Source organism: Copadichromis virginalis, linkage group LG4 (assembly GCF_057382275.1).
Source record: "Copadichromis virginalis isolate Kocher_CV1m ecotype Utaka linkage group LG4, C_Virginalis_male_GT1.1, whole genome shotgun sequence".
Lineage (NCBI taxonomy): Eukaryota > Metazoa > Chordata > Actinopteri > Cichliformes > Cichlidae > Copadichromis > Copadichromis virginalis.
In genome coordinates, this window is record NC_140621.1 from 32456434 (window position 1) to 32476698 (window position 20265).

At 39.6% G+C, this 20265-nt stretch overlaps 1 protein-coding gene across 1 annotated transcript; it reads left to right on the forward strand.

Moving 5' to 3' along the window:
- The first annotated feature begins 764 nt into the window (after positions 1 to 764).
- On the forward strand, positions 765 to 19139 carry LOC146711925 (amine sulfotransferase-like). Its single transcript, XM_085454978.1, has 7 exons — positions 765 to 842; positions 3426 to 3574; positions 3668 to 3867; positions 5215 to 5341; positions 17658 to 17752; positions 17856 to 18027; positions 18109 to 19139. The coding sequence occupies exons 2-7, from the start codon at positions 3433 to 3435 to the stop codon at positions 18216 to 18218; spliced, it is 846 nt and encodes a 281-aa protein (XP_085311104.1). The 5' UTR covers positions 765 to 842; positions 3426 to 3432; the 3' UTR covers positions 18219 to 19139.
- Positions 19140 to 20265: the final 1126 nt, after the last annotated feature.

Consider the following 20265-nt stretch of genomic DNA (forward strand, 5'->3'; position numbering starts at 1 on the left):
GCACCTAGTGCTCCGATTACCACGGGGACCACCGTTACCTTCACCCTCCACCATATATATATATATATATATATATATATATATATATATATATATATATATATATATATATATATATATATATATATGTGTGTGTGTATGTTGTTAGAAGAAAACCAGCGAACATGATGGAAGACTAGAGAAATCACAGAGAGAGCTGGGGCACACTAACAGAGGTAAGTACAATTAGCAACTGAGTAATCACAGGAAATGAACAGCTGGTGACTGCTGACAAGCTGGTGTGAAGATCAGGGTTGGGACAAGGAGTCAGGTGTCACTCAAACAAACATTCGTAAATCTTTGTTTGGTGTCTTTCTCCCTTTTTTTTGTAATAACTCTTGAGCCAGGGTGTGACATTCATTCAATGTCAGCATGGCTGCCTTCCAGACTGGGCAGAGAAGTCAATGCATTGTCTTTCCATTAAAAAATTTCTGTTTTTAATTAAGCAGATTTGAAACAGTTTCTTGAGCTAAGTAAGAACTTGCCAACTCCCTCTCCAATCAGTGTACCATATTTAATTTTGAAAAGTTAATGAAGTACAATCAACTAATCTAGAGGTGCCTGTATAACTATTCTGAGTCTGAGGTCTCCCAGTTCTTCAGAGCCAGAGGTGGAGATCTGTGACTCTCTGAATGAATGCCAACATAAGAAAGAAATCAGCACTCTGGACTCTCCATGTTATCTTATCAGCAAATTATGCTGTGGCAATGTTGTGACAGATTGTGGAGGCTCGGAGCACACACATGTCAATAAAAAGAGGTGTACGGGACATTCACTCTATTGGTCTTGCTGCAAACATCCAGGTAATACAACACTTACCTTTCTACTATTAAAATGGTTCTAAATGTAATGCAGGTTCAGTAAAAATCTGTTTTGTGAATTTCTTTTTGTAGTATTCTGTCTTGAGAATTTATTTGCATATATTATCAGACTGTTTCTATGCTTTGTTGTTTACAATGGGAAGCTACAATGGGAGTGATTATTTATTATTTCAGATTAACGGTAAACAGAGGTGTGGCCAAGGAGGATTTGGAGTAAATTATTTCAGTAATTCATATTAACATATACAATTACTAAGGGTTGCAAGATGCAATGTAATCTTGTAATGTAAATTACACAGGTAAAAGTCTAACATTGCTCCTAATGTGGCTATGATAATTGCTATTATGAGTGTTTATTTATTAGCATTTATAGTGTGGATGTGTTCAGTGGATGAATGGCTTTTAAACTAGGGCTGCTCAATTAATCGAATTGTAATCACGATTACGATCTGGGCTTTCAACGATCATTAAAAATGACTGAGCCGATTATTAGCCCCTCCCTCGTGCTTTACTCTGACGCTGCTCCATGTGGCAAATCGAGCGCACCTCTCTGCATTTCGAACACGTGTCACAACAATTAAGAGGACCCGAGGAAAGCTCGGAAAGCTAAGCAGAAGTTATTTGGAGGAGAGTGACTGCCGTTGGTTGAAAAGAGAAGTAAAAAAAAACTTCAGTGGTGTGGAAACATTATGGCTTCGCGGAGTCAAACGTGGATCAAGTAGACATAGTGTGTAAACTTTGCTACGGTGTCGTAACTGCACCACAGAGCAACACTGCAAAGTTCACGAAACATAGATGTTTACATTTTTCATTTATTTTTTTTATATTGCAAACATTTGCATTGTTATCAGTATTTGCACACTATTTTATATTATTTTTTAAAGTCATTATTATAGAACCGCGTAAGCTAGCGCAATAATTTGTTTTGCATATGAAACCAGAGGAGTTGAACTTACATCTTATGCCATCAGCTTGTCCTAGGTCACAGTTTCCTTCCACATAAAGCTTTGTAAAAATTGCATAAAAGGCACTTGCAGCAACAAAAACATAATATTCCAGAAACACGCTTTGGCGATCCGATCAGCTGTTCGTAACACTTCCCACATTGAACAAGACGTCAACGCGAACTGTCGCATGTCCGCCATTTCCTGTCCAAAACCGGAAGTGACGTCATTTTCGCGGAAAATGTAGTTTTTTACTTGTAGGCCTTAAAAGCCTATACTGGTGTTTTTATAAGTCATGTTTGACTCTATACTTTTATGAATAGTTTCTGGAATGCTTAGAACTCGAATTGCAATGCTGGAAATAGTTTATTTTGATGCACATGCTGTTTTCTTTGCAAATTTGCATCATTGCTGTATCTCCAAAATAAAACTATGAAGACACTCAAAATAAATTTCCTGTGGTGGGAAACTATTTTGTACAACTTTTTTGTATTTAAAGTTTTGAGGGATAAGCCTCTTAAATTTCCCCAAGTAGAAATATATATGTAAAAAAAAAACAAAAACTATTTTCAATTTTTTTGTAGTTTATTGCACTTTTTTGCAATTAATGTAATTACTATGGACTTAATGCATACAGATTATTAAAATATGGGCTATAACAGTTGTATTGATGTATAGCAACTTGAAATGCTCCCACAATTGGCACTACAACATGTAAAAAAAATATATATATATATATATATATATATATATATATAAGCTCTGGCGGACTTGGTTCTATGGTAGGTCTTAAAGGGTTAAATAAATATCGTCAAATAATCGAGATCTCAATTTCAGTGAAAATAATCGTGATTATCATTTTTGCCATAATCGAGCAGCCCTATTTTAAACAGTACATTTACATAATGACTGAAGCTTCAGTCATTATGTAAATGTGAAAATGCTACATCCAGATGAACAGAATCAACTTTTTGGGAATCTTCTTGCCTGGAAGGCTGAGGATGTGTGAAGACTTTTTGGTGAATATGCTATAAGATCAGGTCAGCAATATGAGAATTCTTTGGCAGGATTGTTGAATGATTTTCTTACCAGTTACATTTTTTTTTTCAGGTCTATGATTTCTTCCTCATAGTACTTTTTGCTGACTTAATCTTATGAGTTTTGTCTGTGCCATAGCTAAATATTCTATTTCAAGTAGAGTTGGTTTCATTGGTGACATGAAGTCCTTCATGAGATGTGTGAGAGAGAAATTCTATTTCTCCAGACTATTCCCATATTGAACAACTGTAAAACCATCCAAATACCATTTTCAGTGTCCATCATTCACAATAATAAATTTGTTGATTGGATCAACATTTTCTTCTGTGCTGCTTGTGTTGAGTGTAACACATTTTACTGCATTTCTTCATTTCAGAGTCACATTCAAACAGGTTTTTGAATTGCTCTTTGTCTGGGCTTGCACCCAGCATCAATTTGCCATGCGAGACCCTACCATGGGGCAAAACGCCCCCCAACAATATAGGCCCTGGGATCCCTGGGACACATAAACCTCTCCACCATGATAAGGTAGCAATTCACAGATTTTACATCCCTATTTCTTTTTTATATCTGTCTTATTTAGAACTAGTATGGAGGGGATCAGTGACCGTCTGTTCAGGCATAAGAACTTCAACTTTGTGACCAGTCTTACAACTCCAGAGTACCTAGACTCCCTTGAAAGCTTTGAAATAAAAGACAGCGATGTCTTCCTTGTGACTTATCCAAAGTCAGGTTGGTGAAAAATTTCACACATTGTTGGTATTTGCTGTTTTGTGCTGGCCAGACTGATCCACTGATCACCTCTAATGTCTTTCCCCACATCAGGTACTGTATGGGTTCAGCAGATCATGATTTCCATCCACGAAATGCATAGCTATCAGACTAAATATTCAACCAACATTGAGAGGATGCCGTGGCTGGAGTACAAGACAGCTGAATACGCTCTTCTTCCCTCTCCACGGCTCTTCGCCTCGCATCTCCCTGTACACATCATGCCTCCAGGAGTGAAGGAGAAGAAGCCAAAAGTCAGTACTTTATAGAAGTTGAAATCTTATTGAAGAAAGAGACAGTCTTGAAGTTTGAGAAAGTTAAAAGCATTTGATTACTTATTGTTGCAAAAATAAAGCAAATTAAATTTGTACTTGTGAAGATTAATTTAATTTTTTGTGATGTTACCTATTGGTCACTGAAGTTCAGTTTTTGAGGCTTGCACTTTGACTACTGGTAGCTTTTAGAAACCAGGAAATCCTAGCAAATGAAAATAGAGTGGTTGATCTTCAAAACAAATGTTGTTTTATGTTCTGCAAGAATTAAAACAATGATCCTCTGGGGTCATAAATCGAGGAATATGAGGGTCATTTTTAATCATACACTTCTACACAAACACATGGTCCCAGGTCCAAAAAGCTAGCACTAGCATTTGTTTTATTTTTAATGATTCTGTTTGATTTCAGATAGAGGAGATAGATAGAGGAAGAGAATCTAGCTGTCATGGTTCTGGGTCGGTGACCCAGTGCTTTGAGTTTATTATTATAATTTTTTTCTAGTTTATTCTGATTTTGTATTAGTTCTTTGGGTTTGGTTGTCATGTTTATTATCCCAACCTGTGTCTCCCTCTGTGCTCTGCTCGGGTCCCCGAGTTTTGTGTTGTAAAGCAGTCTGTGTGTTTCCTGTTCTACTTTGTACGTCTGTGTCTCGTTATGCCCATTAGTTCCAGCTGTGTCCCCTCCTGTGTGCCATTTCCTGATTACCTGGTGTGTGTATTTATAGTATGTGTCTGCCTGTGCTCCTCGTCGTGTCCTCTGTGTTTCTCTGTGAAGCTTCTGCGTTACTCTGCATTCTTTTGGTGTTTTCTCCGTGTCTCTCTTCCCCTCGCCTCATGTCCTCCCTTTGTGTTAGTTTTCCCAGTTTAGGTTTATGTTCTGTTCTGCCCTCACCTTGGTTTTCTCTCTGTAAATAAATCTCCACTTGCATCTCCACTTCTATCTGCATCTTGGGTCCTCATTCATTCCACCACACAACTGCTGCCCCAGCCGTGACACTAGCATCCCAAGTGCCAACTTGCTTGAGCAACGTAGCGGACCGTATGTCGGGTGGCAAGAAAACTGCTAGAAGGTTGTCAGCATTCGGCTTCACGGAAGCTCAAATACAGACTTTAAAATGAATTTATAAAAATATTATCTGAAATCAAATTGTAACATTAAATTTTAAATTGCTTTTCTTTTAAACTAATGACATTAAATAGTGAATTATTACATTTTTAAAAAAATGTTTATTAAGATTTAAGATTTCAATTTAGTTTTTTTTTTGTGAATTATTACATTTAAGTGACAGACTTTTAATTTTCAAATTTTTTTAAAAATATATTTCAGATCGTGTATTTGATGAGGAATCCAAAGGACAACATGGTGTCTTTTTATCACTTCAGCAGTGCTCTAGCAGACCTGGAGACTCCCGAGAGTTTTGACCAGTTTTTTGAGTGGTACATAACAGGAAACGGTAAGTTTCCTCACCTTTAATCCCCATAATGGTATATCAATTACTGATTACTATAAAGTAATATTTTAACTTGTATGTATGTATGTATGTATATATATATATATATATATATATATATATATATATATATATATATATATATATATATATATATAAACACAAATTAAAATATTACTCTATATATATATATATATATATATATATATATATTAGGGGTGCAACGATATTCGTATCGATATTGAACCGTTTGATACAGTGCTTTCGGTTCGGTTCGCATATGTATCGAACAATACAACATTTGTAATTTATTTTATCAACTTTCCTTCTGACGATGCTGTCTGTGTTGAGCGCTCAGTGGATCTGCGCTCGACAGTGCAGCCTAGGCGGAGTAGTCGAACGCAGATTCACTGAGCGCTCAACACAGACAGCATAGTCAGAAGGAATAGTGCAGGGCAAGCTAGCAAGACAGAAGTTAAGCTCTCCTTGCAACATAGACCTCCCCCACCCTCATTCAGATCTGGCATTTGGAATTATTTTGGTTTTCATGTGACGTATGACCCTGAAGGAAAGCGCGTCATGGACTAAAGTAAAACAGTATGTTGGATGTGCCATGCAATGCTCAACTACATGGGTGGGAACTAGTGTGTTAGCGCAGTTAGCTCGTTAACGTGTTGGCCGTCTAGCCCCATGCACGGGACTATCAGGGGTAGCTCGTTAACAGAGATTTGCTGTGTTGTGGTGTTAAGGTCATTTCAACGAGATTAACCTGAAAGCTCTAGTGGGAACACAACGAATATGACTGCACATTTACGCCGACATCATCCTAGTGCAAAGACAAGTGGAAGCAGACAAAAACAAGCAAGCATGCTACTAACTTTAGCCGAGTCATTTAGACAGCCGTTAGCACATGATTCTCCTTATGGGGACCTCATGTGTTTAATATGCTGCTGAGAAGCGGATAGTATAGCTTTTATTTTGGAAAGAGACATTTCTCTGTAATAAACTCTCTTTTCCAAAGATGAGTGATTACTCAATCAGATACAGGGCTTGCAAAATCGCTAGCCCGACGTCCCGGGGCTAGCGATTTTTCCAGTCGGGCTACCAAAATCTTTCTCTGCCCTGCCCGTCGGGCTATTGTAGGAAGGAAAAATATATGTCAATGCTTTTGCATTCTTTCAGAAATGTAGCTGGGTAATTATGTCATTGGCATCGGTGAGCCACTGTCAATATGTGACATATTGAAATCGCGTTTGAATTTGCGCTTGTTTTTTTGCTTTCACTTTGCAATCGTGCGAACTGTGTATAGAGAGCGACAGCACTGATCTGTGAGTGATGATAATTTGTGCACCAATTCCTCTGACATCGTCTTATTAATCGTTAGCTTACTATGCAAACATGACAAGTGAAATCTCCCGCAGCTTAAACATATGAGAGGTTGATCGCGCAGAGAATCGCTGAGCTTATGTGAGTGTGTGTGTAAAAGCAGCAGGATAAGACAGGTCAGGGTGAAGAAGTGACAGCCAAAAAAAAGCTTACCACAAAACAGAGAAGTTATGACAAATCAGACTATAAGGCAAAGAGAAAGTGCAGCTTTATGGTTTCATGGACAAAATAATTTCTGTGGCTGCGATATGATGAGCTAAATAACCAGGGGTGCACATAAGTGGTCCGCAGGTGCGCATTTGCTGTCAAAATAAAAAACACGCACAAGGGTTAGGGTTAAATTTAAAAACTGTACTTTTGAGTTAAAATATATATTTATAATTTTAATAAATGACAAATTAAAAAGGCATGAACATTTTTTGTATCGAAAAAATATCGAACCGTGAATTTTGTGTATCGTTGCACCCCTAATATATATATATATATATACATATATATATCATTCTTAGTTCCTTAACTGTGCACTACAAGGTGACCAGATCTTGCAGACTTTAGAAACCTGTTGGAGTAAATAGGCCATTTAATTATTCCTAACCAGGCATATAATGTAAAGTCATTTCTGCATCTTTTATATACATTCTGGAAAAAGTACATTGTACAATATCTAGGACCGGTTGTTGATTTCAATAAAATATTGTTGCATGTCAGCAGGGGTGGTCCTAGCCTGTTTGGTGCCCTGGGCGAACACGCCAACAAACTAAGGCTGTCAACGATCACGATTAACGCAATTAAAATTTTTAACGCAATCAACAAACTTTGGACAAATTGCCCGAAATGCGTCACTTTACAAACGGTGCCCCATAAGTAGGCATGATTAATGGGCAAAAGAGTGTATGTTCTGATGTTTTTGTTGATCTAGTGTTTTAGAAACTTGTCCAAGTCTAAAACCACACAAAAGATACTGTCAAACTGTCCCATGGCCAGGGGTGGATCTAGAGAACTTTTATGAGGGTGGCTTGGAAATCAAAATCATTTCTGTGGCTGCGATATGACGAGCTAAATAACCAGGGCTGCACATAAGTGGTCCGCAGGTGCGCATTCGCTGTCAAAATAAAAAACACGCACAAGGGTTAGGGTTAAATTTAAAAACTGTACTTTTCAGTTAAAATATATATTTATAATTTGAATAAATGACAAATTAAAAATGTATCGAAAAAATATCGAACCGTGACACCAAAGTATCGAACCAAACCATGAATTTTGTGGATCGTTGCATCCCTAATAAATATATATATATATATATATATATATATATATATATATATATATATATATATATATATATATATATATATATATATACAGGGAGTGCAGAATTATTAGGCAAATGAGTATTTTGTCCACATCATCCTCTTCATGCATGTTGTCTTACTCCAAGCTGTATAGGCTCGAAAGCCTACTACCGATTAAGCATATTAGGTGATGTGCATCTCTGTAATGAGAAGGGGTGTGGTCTAATGACATCAACACCCAACACCCAAAATTACAAATCCTACCATGTGGATTCATGGATTTTTTTTTCACATTCTGTCTCTCACAGTTGAAGTGTACATCTGGTGCAAATTACTGACCTCTGTCATCATTTTAAGTGGGGGAACTTGCACAATCGGTGGCTGACTAAATACTTTTTTGCCCCACTGTATATATATATATATATATATGTATATATATATTTACACGTATACATGTATGTGTATATGTATGTATAAAAATATACGAAGTAACATGTTGACATATGTTAATAAATTGACATGTACTGTTTCTTCATTAGTTACTTTTAGTAACAGATTTTGCGTTAAAAATTCTAATTATTTGGCTTGTTTGGCTTAACTGCATTTTCAGTTGTTTGTAGACACATTTGATCTCTAAGGTTATTTTTCATTCAAATGGCAATAACATTTGCCTTTAGGTGACTATACAAATAGAACTGAATTGATTCGCTAATCAATCAATCAATCAATCAATCAATCTTTATTTATAAAGCACTTTTCATACAAAAAAAAATGTAGCACAAAGTGCTTTACATGGTTAAAAGCAGCCCACCCCACCCTCCAACTCACTCCCCACACTCTCATCCTCTAATCCTGTCATACCTTTATTCACATAAATATTTGAGAATCGTCGAGGAAGAATTATTGATAGATTATCATGACCATGGGCCATGCACCATAGACAGCAGACAGAAACAAATAAAACTGTTTATTATCATCATCATCATCATCATTGTTTATTTGTATAACACTTTAAGAACACACCAGGCAGACCAAAATGCTGAACAACACAGATCAAAACAACTACCAAATTAAACATACCATAAAATCATTACATACAATAAAATAAATAAGAAGGTGTCAGTTTCCTACAGAGTTAAAAGCCAGGGAATAAATATCGAACCGTGACACCAAAGTATCGAACCGAACCATGAATTTTGTGGATCGTTGCATCCCTAATAAATAAATAAATAAATATATATATATATAAAAAACACCCAGCACGCCCCTGCAGGCGGTTTATCCTTCAAGCTCGGGTCCTCTACCAGAGGCCTGGGAGCTTGAGGGTCCTGCGCAGTATCTTAGCTGTTCCCAGGACTGCGCTCTTCTGGACAGAGATCTCCGATGTTGTTCCCGGGATCTGTTGGAGCCACTCGCCTATCTTGGGAGTCACCGCACCTAGTGCTCCGATTACCACGGGGACCACCGTTACCTTCACCCTCCACATCCTCTCGAGCTCTTCTCTGAGCCCTTGGTATTTCTCCAGCTTCTCGTGTTCCTTCTTCCTGATATTGCTGTCATTCGGAACCGCTACATCGATCACTACGGCCGTCTTCTTCTGTTTGTCTACCACCACTATGTCCGGTTGGTTAGCCACCACCATTTTGTCCGTCTGTATCTGGAAGTCCCACAGGATCTTAGCTCGGTCATTCTCCACCACCCTTGGGGGCATCTCCCATTTTGACCTCGGGACTTCCAGGTTATACTCGGCACAGATGTTCCTGTACACTATGCCGGCCACTTGGTTATGGCGTTCCATGTATGCCTTGCCTGCTAGCATCTTGCACCCTGCTGTTATGTGCTGGATTGTCTCTGGGGCATCTTTACACAGCCTGCACCTGGGGTCTTGCCTGGTGTGATAGACCCCAGCCTCTATGGATCTTGTGCTCAGAGCTTGTTCTTGTGCTGCCATGATTAGTGCCTCTGTGCTGTCTTTCAGTCCAGCTTTGTCCAGCCACTGGTAGGATTTCTGGATATCAGCCACCTCCTCTATCTGCCGGTGGTACATACCGTGCAGGGGCCTGTCCTTCCATGCTGGTTCCTCGTCTCCCTCCTCTTTCTTGGGTTTCTGCTGCCTGAGGTATTCACTGAGCACTCGGTCAGTTGGGGCCATCTTCCCAATGTATTCTTGGATGTTCGTTGTCTCATCCTGGACTGTGGTGCTGACACTCACCAGTCCCCGGCCCCCTTCTTACAGCCTCAGGGTGCTGGACTTGGGGTGAAACCCTCCATGCGTGGTAAGGAGCTTTCTTGTCTTTATGTCAGTGGCTTCTATCTCCTCCTTTGGCCAGCCTATTACCCCAGCAGGGTACCTGATCACGGGCAGGGCGTACGTGTTGATGGCCCGGATCTTGTTCTTACCATTCAGCTGACTCCTCAGGACTTGCCTGACCCTCTGCAGGTACTTGGTGGTTGCAGCTTTTCTAGCGGCCTCTTCATGGTTCCCATTCGCCTGCGGGATCCCCAGGTACTTGTAACTGTCCTCTATGTCTGCAATGTTGCCTTCTGGTAGTTCAATCCCCTCAGTTCTGACTACCTTCCCTCTCTTTGTTACCATCCGACTACACTTCTCCAGTCCGAACGACATTCCAATGTCATTGCTGTATAGCCTGGTAGTGTGGATCAGTGAATCGATGTCTCGTTCACTCTTGGCATACAGCTTGATGTCATCCATGTACAGGAGGTGGCTGACAACTGCTCCGTTCCGTAGTCGGTATCCGTAGCCAGTCTTGTTAATGATCTCACTGAGGGGGTTCAGGCCTATGCAGAACAGCAGTGGGGACAGAGCATCTCCTTGGTAGATCCCGCACTTGATGGTGACTTGTGCTATGGGCTTGGAGTTGGCCTCTAGTGTTGTACGCCACATCCCCATTGAGTTCCTGATGAAGGCTCTTAGGGTCCCATTGATCTTGTACAATTCTAGGCATTCCAGTATCCAGCTATGGGGCATTGAGTCATAGGCCTTCTTGTAATCAATCCAGGCAGTGCACAGGTTGGTCAGTCTGGTCTTGCAGTCTCGGCTGATTGTTCTGTCTACCAGTAGCTGGTGTTTTGCGCCTCTGGTATTCTTGCCAATTCCTTTCTGTGTCCCGCTCATGTATTGACCCATGTGCCTGTTCATCTTAGCCGATATGATGCCTGACAGGAGCTTCCATGTAGTACTGAGGCAGGTTATTGGTCGGTAGTTGGAGGGGACCGGTCCCTTCTTGGGGTCCTTGGGGATCAGGACCGTCCGGCCTTCAGTTAGCCATTCCGGGTGTCTCTCGTTAACTAGCAGCTGGTTCATTTGTGCTGCCAGACGCTCGTGGAGTGCAGTTAGCTTCTTCAGCCAGTAGGCGTGAACCATGTCGGGCCCTGGTGCTGTCCAACTCTTCATACTGGAGACCCTTTCTTGGATATCTGCCACTGTGATGGTTACTGGACCCTGTTCAGGGAGGTCGCTGTGGTCTGCCCTCAGATCCTCTAGCCACTGAGCATTGCCGTTATGGGTTGCATCCTTCTCCCATATGCTCTTCCAGTATTGCTCCGTCTCCAGCCTTGGTGGTGCTGTTCTCTTATTGTTCCCTTGCCACTGAGAGTACACCTTTGCTGGTTCTGTGGAGAACAGCTGGTTTATTCTCCTGCCTTCTATCTCTCTGGTGTACCTCCTCAAGCGGCTGGCCAAGGCTGTGAGTCTTTGCTTGGCAGTTTCCAAGGCCTCAGGTATGGACAGCTTGCTGTATTTCTTAGGCACCTTATTCGTCGCACCTTTCTGCAACTCCGTTAGTTGGCTAACCTCTCTCCGTGCTACTTTGATCTTGCCCTCTAGCCTCCTTCTCCATGGAGGGTACTGCCCCTTGTGGCTGTTCAACTTGTAGCCAAGCATCTCACTGATCACTGCTGCCGTATTGTAGATCAGCTTGTTAGTGTCGGTAATCGTGGTTGTAGGTATTGCCCGTAGTGCTGCATTAACATCATCTAGCAGACCTTCTGAGGGTACTTCACGTAATCTTGGTAACCGGCTACGGGGGATCCAGGTTTCAAGTTTGGCCATGATCCTATTTTTCAGGTCAGTTCCTCTCGCACTCAACGATCCTTCTCCTATCACACTTGGGGCTATGTACCCAATCTCGGGTAGGGGTGATGATATCTCCCCCCTGACCTGGCGTCCTGACTCCTCCTTGCCGTAGCATTTGTGTTGTACCTCGTCAATCTCTAGCTGTGAGAGCAGTCCCTTCTTTCGAATGTTGGAACACTGAGCTACTAGTTATATATATATATATATATATATATATATATATATATATATATATATATATATATATATATATATATATATATACAGGGAGTGCAGAATTATTAGGCAAATGAGTATTTTGTCCACATCATCCTCTTCATGCATGTTGTCTTACTCCAAGCTGTATAGGCTCGAAAGCCTACTACCGATTAAGCATATTAGGTGATGTGCATCTCTGTAATGAGAAGGGGTGTGGTCTAATGACATCAACACCCAACACCCAAAATTACAAATCCTACCATGTGGATTCATGGATTTTTTTTTCACATTCTGTCTCTCACAGTTGAAGTGTACATCTGGTGCAAATTACTGACCTCTGTCATCATTTTAAGTGGGGGAACTTGCACAATCGGTGGCTGACTAAATACTTTTTTGCCCCACTGTATATATATATATATATATGTATATATATATTTACACGTATACATGTATGTGTATATGTATGTATAAAAATATACGAAGTAACATGTTGACATATGTTAATAAATTGACATGTACTGTTTCTTCATTAGTTACTTTTAGTAACAGATTTTGCGTTAAAAATTCTAATTATTTGGCTTGTTTGGCTTAACTGCATTTTCAGTTGTTTGTAGACACATTTGATCTCTAAGGTTATTTTTCATTCAAATGGCAATAACATTTGCCTTTAGGTGACTATACAAATAGAACTGAATTGATTCGCTAATCAATCAATCAATCAATCAATCAATCTTTATTTATAAAGCACTTTTCATACAAAAAAAAATGTAGCACAAAGTGCTTTACATGGTTAAAAGCAGCCCACCCCACCCTCCAACTCACTCCCCACACTCTCATCCTCTAATCCTGTCATACCTTTATTCACATAAATATTTGAGAATCGTCGAGGAAGAATTATTGATAGATTATCATGACCATGGGCCATGCACCATAGACAGCAGACAGAAACAAATAAAACTGTTTATTATCATCATCATCATCATTGTTTATTTGTATAACACTTTAAGAACACACCAGGCAGACCAAAATGCTGAACAACACAGATCAAAACAACTACCAAATTAAACATACCATAAAATCATTACATACAATAAAATAAATAAGAAGGTGTCAGTTTCCTACAGAGTTAAAAGCCAGGGAATAAAAATAGGTTTTCAATCTGGACTTAAAGATGAAATGTCTCTTTCCTGATGACGCTTATCTAATTTGGAGGGGAAGGTTATTCCAGAGCATCGGAGCCGCAATTGAAAATGCTCGGTCTCCTCTGTATTTCAGCCGCGACTTAGGGACCGACAGCAACAGCTGCTCAGCTGAACGGAGCGAGCGAGGAGGAACATGTGGCTTCAGCAAGTCAGATAAGTAGACAGGAGCCAGACCATTTAAAGATTTAAAAACCAATAAAAGGACTTTAAAACGAACCCTAAATTCAATGGGAAGCCAATGCAAGGAAGCGAGAACCGGAGTGATGTGATCGAATTTCCTACTACCGGTTAAAAATCGTGCCGCCGCATTTTGCACTAACTGCAGGCGTGACAAGGTGCCCGACCTGACCCCTATTAAAAGGGAATTACAATAGTCCAGACATGAGGTGATAAAAGCATGAATAAGAGTTTCCAAATTGGGTTTGGAAAGGAAAGGCTTAACCTTCGACAGGCATCTGAAGTGATAAAAAGCTGATTTTACCACCCCATTTACATGACCTTCAAAAGTAAGCACAGAATCAAGTTTAACACCAAGATTAGTGATTGAACTTTTCAGATGAGAGGTCAAATCACCAAAATCAACATCTGGAGAATCTGGAGCGATGTGGGCCATATAAAATTGCTTCCGTTTTGCGACCATTAAAATTCGAAAAATTATTTGCCATCCATAATTTTATATCGCTGAGACAGTCAAGCAGTGATTGACATGGGGAGATATCCAAATGACTAAAAGGTAAATAAAGCTGACAGTCATCGGCATACAAATGAAATGACACTCCGTGTTTACGAAAAATCGCACCAAGGGGGAGTAAATACAGCGAGAAAAATAATGGCCCAAGGATAGATCCCTGGGGCACACCCAAAAGCAGAGGGGCCACAGAGGAAGTGGCCAGCCCCAGCTTGACACAAAAACTCCTTTTGGAAAGCTATGATTTTATCCATGATAATGCCAAATCAGAAATTCCCACACAGTGGTGTAAGCGGGAGATCAGCAGGTCATGGTCCACTGTGTCAAATGCAGCTGTCATGTCCAATAACACAAGCACAGCATATTTACCACGATCAGTAGCAACAAGAATGTCATTCATAACTTTAACAAGAGCTGTCTCCGTACTGTGAAAGGGCTTAAAACCAGATTGGAAGACAGTTGCGAGTCATTCAAATAATCCAACAGCTGGGTATGTACAATCCTCTCCAAGATCTTGCTTAAAAAGGGAAGCTTGGAGATAGGTCTAAAATTTGACATAATAGAACTATCAAGGCCAGGTTTCTTAAGTAACGGGTGTATGACTGCATGTTTAAACCCACTAGGAACTTGACCGGTTAACAGACTAGTATTGATAATTTTCAGGATATAAGGTCCAATGATGGGAAATACTTTTTGGAGAAAGCAGGGAGTAACAACATTGTTCGGGGAGCCACAAGGCTTAGCATGTAGCACCAACTCCTCTAAATCACGCAGAGAAATCGGTGCAAAAGCAGAGAATAGGCTTGAGCAAGGAGCATGCATGGCCGGATCAACAATAGGTGGGATCAGAGGCCTCAGGCTAGCAATCTTGTCCACAAAACAGGTAATAAACTTATTGCACATAGCCTCAGAGGACGGCAACAGGTCATAACCCTCCAAGTTAAGTACAGAATTTCTAGTATTGTATAAAACACGAGGGTTATGAGAGTTGGCCAAAATAAGTTGAGAAAAGTAGGAGTGTTTATCGGCCTTAACTGCCCTCTGATAAGTTTTCCAACTAATCTTTAGGGCTTCCAGGGAGACATGCAATCTATCTTTTTTCCACTGTCTTTCACATTTCCTACATTGTCTTCTAATAGCTCGGGTACGATCTGTTAACCATGAACTAGTCTTAGATTTACATTTTCTTAGTCTCAAAGGGGCAACAACATCAAGCACAGATTTACAAGCAAAGTCAAAATACAAAAGTAGGTCATCTGCAGTGGGCAAGTCAGGGGCATAAGACATTAATGTTTCAAACAGTATAGAAAACCGCTCAGCAGAATCAGAGCCAAAGGCACGATAACATGGAGCCTGATTTGCAAAAGCATTAGCAGGAGCAATATCAAATAAGATAGGCATATGATCAGAGAAAACTGCATCTTCAACACGTACATTGCAAACAGATAAACCATGAGATAAAACTAAGTCCAGTGTGTGACCACCAGAGATGGGTAGTAACGCGTTACGTGTTACTGTAATCTGATTACTTTTTTCAAGTAACGAGTAAAGTAAGGGATTACTATTGCAAAAAAGGTAATTAGATTACCGTTACTTTCCCGTAGGAACACTGCGTTACTAAAACCATGATTTTTTTGCGAGAATGTCTCATGACAATGATGCAAGCGAGTGCGACGTTCGTGACAACAGCTGTATGCAGATCAACAATGGATCATATATCGAGTGCAGGAGAGAGTATGAGCGTGCAGCGTTTAAAGCGTGGAAGTACTGACTACTTCCATAAAAAGTGACAAAAACATTAGCGTCCATTGTGCGTGGGAAGAAAACTTCTTTTTACAGCGAAAAAAAACCCCTAAACAAGCACCGAGTGCGCAACGACGTAATGGGAAATTCACATAGAAACTCGCGGATTCTTCCACTGACCGCTGCAGCACACCTGCACCAGGGCAAACCTCCGCCTACCCCACTCCTGCTTTACAAGTGAAAATAGAGCAACAGGACCGCTGAGTCTTTGATTTTATTTATTTTCTGCTGTGTTTTACTTGCATCTATTTGAAAGAGTGAGTGTAAACACAAAAAATATTTTATTTTATGTGCTGGAATGTGCAGAAAATAGGTTTAAATGTTAAACTAATTTCTTCCAGTCAGTGAATGCTGCATATAATTTAATTGTTGCTTGATGCATAAAGTTAAAAGATTAAAACTGTTAAAACAAGTTTTAAAAAAAGAGACTTTTCCATTGATTACATTTTGTATGATGGATTATGCAGAAAAAGTAAAATTTGGTCTGAAAGATCTATCGCTTTATCACCTCTTCAGGTTGTAAATCGTGTTTTTTAAAAAGTAACTAAGTAACTAAGTAATTAATTACTTTTGAAAACAAGTAATCAGTAAAGTAACAGGATTACTTTTTGGGGAAGTAATCAGTAATTAGTTACTGATTACTTTTTTCAAGTAACTTGACCAACACTGGTGACCACGTTCTTGAGTGGCACCACTAACAGATGGGACAAAATTAAAAGAGTTCACTAAGGCAAGGAAGTCCTTGGCCAGAGGCTTCCCCAGACAGCAAAAGTGTATGTTAAAATCACCAAGCAGGAGGATCTGGTCATACCGTGAGGCACAGTCAGCAAGAAACTCTGAGAACTCGGATAAGAAGACCTTGTTATATTTCGGGGGGCGATAAACAATCGCACATAACAACGAATGCGAGTGGCCCAGTTTACATAAACAGAGTTCAAAACTGGTGTAGTGAGACGAAGGGAAAAGCTGCTTCAAGTCCAAGTGAGCCTTAAAAACAGCAGCAAGCCAGCAGCTCTCGGAACATTAAAAAAGGTACAGTCAGCAGCTACTAGTTCAATGAAACCGCTCAACTCACCGGGAGAAATCCAGGTTTCAGTCAGGAAGAGCAAATCCAGAACACGAGAAAGAAAAAAATCCTTCAATATGAAGGTCTTATTTGCCACCGACCTGGTATTTATTACACCCAGCCTGAGAGGAACTGGGTCCAAAACTTCCAACGCATTAGCAAGCAGATCCACCGGTCGAAGGTTTTTCTTGTCAACTCCGTGCCAGTGTAAATGTCGTAGAGGAAAGAGATTTGCAGGACCATTTTTGAAAGACCCAACAACAGGAATCAACCAGGAATCCACCGGGTCCAAGGCACGCAATGGCACCAAGAGTCGCAGACAAAAACGGCGATCAATCAATGTTTAAAGAAATCTATATCTCTAAATGTTTTGTCTTTTCTGTCATGTGATTCATCTCGCAGCTCTACATGTTTGAAAGACTTGACCTGAAGGTTTCAGTGTGAGACAACAGTGGTGACTTTGTGGTGCTGTGCTAGTATGTTAGCACAGGCACCATTTTGTGTGTGTGTGTGCGTGTGTGTGTGTGTGTGTGTAAACTCAATTAAATGAGAACGCCAAATAACTGGATGCATTATGCCAATATACAGTTTATGGGTCATCCTGGTTTGACCATGTCAGGGAGTGGTATTTAAACAGAGACCAGTACAACATCCTCTTCCTGACCTACGAGGAAATGATTTTGGTAAGATGTTTCTTCAAACTTTTGTTGTTCATTAAAAAACTCAAACAAAATATCTGGCTGAGTTTAAGGTTCTTTTTCTCTTGCCTTCCTGCTTTTCTTTCAGGACCTGAAAGGATCAGTGAAGAAGATCTGCAACTTCTTAGGGAAAAACTTGACTGAAGCCACCATCAGTCAAGTTGTGGAAAAAGCTAAGTTTGAGAACATGAAGAAGGACTCGAAAGCAAACTATGAGCACATTCCACCAGAGCAGTTCAGTGGAAAATTCTTGCGCAAAGGTAACATAACAGACCTGCAGCTGCTGTGCAGAAAAATGTGATATCAGTGTATCAGGTGTTGTGTTTTTGTCTTCATTACAGGTCAGATTGGAGACTGGAAGAACACACTGACTGTTGCACAGAGTGAAAGAGTGGATCAAGTCCTTCAGGAGAAACTTGGTGATTTGCCTTTAAAGTTCATCTGGGAATAAGCAGAGCAGCTCTTCAGGGTCTCCCAGGAGTTTTAAAAGCATTGATTTCATTCATTGGAAAGCCTTAAAATGTGTTTTTCTGCTATTTTAATTTTCAAAAAAACAACAAATGATTAATGTTTGTTTACCCAAGATTGATTCATGTTACGTAGATCATGATTCCAGGAATCAACAGTAAAATGTAAATCAGTCAACATATCTGACATGTCTGAAACCAGTACACGGCACTTTGGATTCTCATAATTTCTGAATAGTCATTAACTATTGATTTTTTTTAATCACATCACTTTTGACAGTATGCCCTGACCTTCAAATAGAAGAAAATTCTTGAAATAAATGTACTTTTGCCATGAAGAAAGTCTGACCTTAACCTACAAGTGATTTCTCTTCCCATGAGTCAGCAGCCAAGACAGAAGTATCTTATTCATTTGTGTTGAAGAATTAAAAGGAAAGGATCCTACTTTGGTAACAAACAAAACATTACAAAAAGAAATGGTGCAATTGCAGTGTTATTTTGGTTAAAGTGTGGTTCAGCATGACATTCTTCCTTTATTTAATCCTATACAGAATCAAACCTCAGACCTGTAAATGGCATCCACTGAATATCATTTAATTAATAAGTGAAATACAGCTTGTTAACACATGTTAGTGTAAGCTAATAGTCTATTAAAAATAACAATCTTATTTCTTTAATGGGACTTCTTTTTCTGAACATTACTGAAGATTTTCTCAACATCAGGGCTGCAAAATGTAAATTTGATTTTCACACAACAACGCTCTGATCCGTGATCCAAGAGTAACATTTGGATTTATCTGTGAGAAACTCTTCTTATTCAAGTAAACTGATCCAAAGATGGACTAAACTCCACATTATTCATCTTTATATAGCTGTCTGGAATAAAATTTCATGTTTCAAACACAGGTATGTCAGGTTTTGAGAGTCTTTTAATGTCACTCCATTTGTGGTTTTAAATGAGAACAGCCTTCTATCGTCAAGCCAATCTTCCAGCAGCAGCATTATAATGCAGTAGTCGGGGCACAGCATAGGTCAAACGAACACATTTTCTAGTAAAAGTAAAACATAAATGCTTAACACTTTAGTTTAACATTAACTATAGTACCTCTAAAAGAATGTACATTCACATTCATTCATTCACATGGGGTGAAGAACAATACAAACTGTGTCTCTTCCCCTTATCTGTTTGTGTGATTCACAACTAAGATCGAGTTGATCAGTGATCGTCTGTGCAGGTATAATAACTTCAACTTCCTGGCCAGTCACACAACTCCCGAGCACATAGACTCTTTCAGAATTTTGAAATAAAAGATGTGTTCCTCGTGTCTTATCCAAAGTCAGGTCAGTGAGAAATCTGACCTGACTTAAATTAAATCTGAATAGCCGTCGTTTCTGGCCAGTACTCTCTTCAGAGTTTTGAAATAAGAAACAGCAATGTCTTGCATCTTTTACAAAGTCAAGTCAGTGAGAAATCTCTGCAGCATCCCATTATTTTGCAGTTTTATTCTGTCCAGACTGATCTGCTGGTTACATATAATATCCCAAAAATCTTCCCTCAAAAGGCACCATATGAGCTCAGCAGATCATCACTTCTATCTATGAGTTGGACGGGCATCTGAATCAATATTCTATAAACTCGCATGAAGATGCCATGGCTGGAGTTCACAGGGGTGCATACACTCATCCACAGCTCTTCAGATCACATCTGTCTCAGGCTCTAATGTTTCCAGGACTGATGGACAAGAAGGGAAAGGTCAGAGCTGTATAGACGCTCAAGCCAGCCTGAAGAAAGAGCTGGTTTTGAGATATAGTATGACAAAGTTCTTTAAGTGGTTAAAAAATTATTTGCTCATAATTTTTGTGTTTAATTGTATGAAATAAAAGATAACTTTGTTGCCGAAAAGCAGAGTTCTATTGAAGTTTTATTGTTAAGGAAAGGCATTCAAGGATTAGAAGCTTTGTATTTGTAACAAGTTCATATGAAAATTCAGATTTTCTTCTTAGTCAGTTACATAGCACTATCATCATATA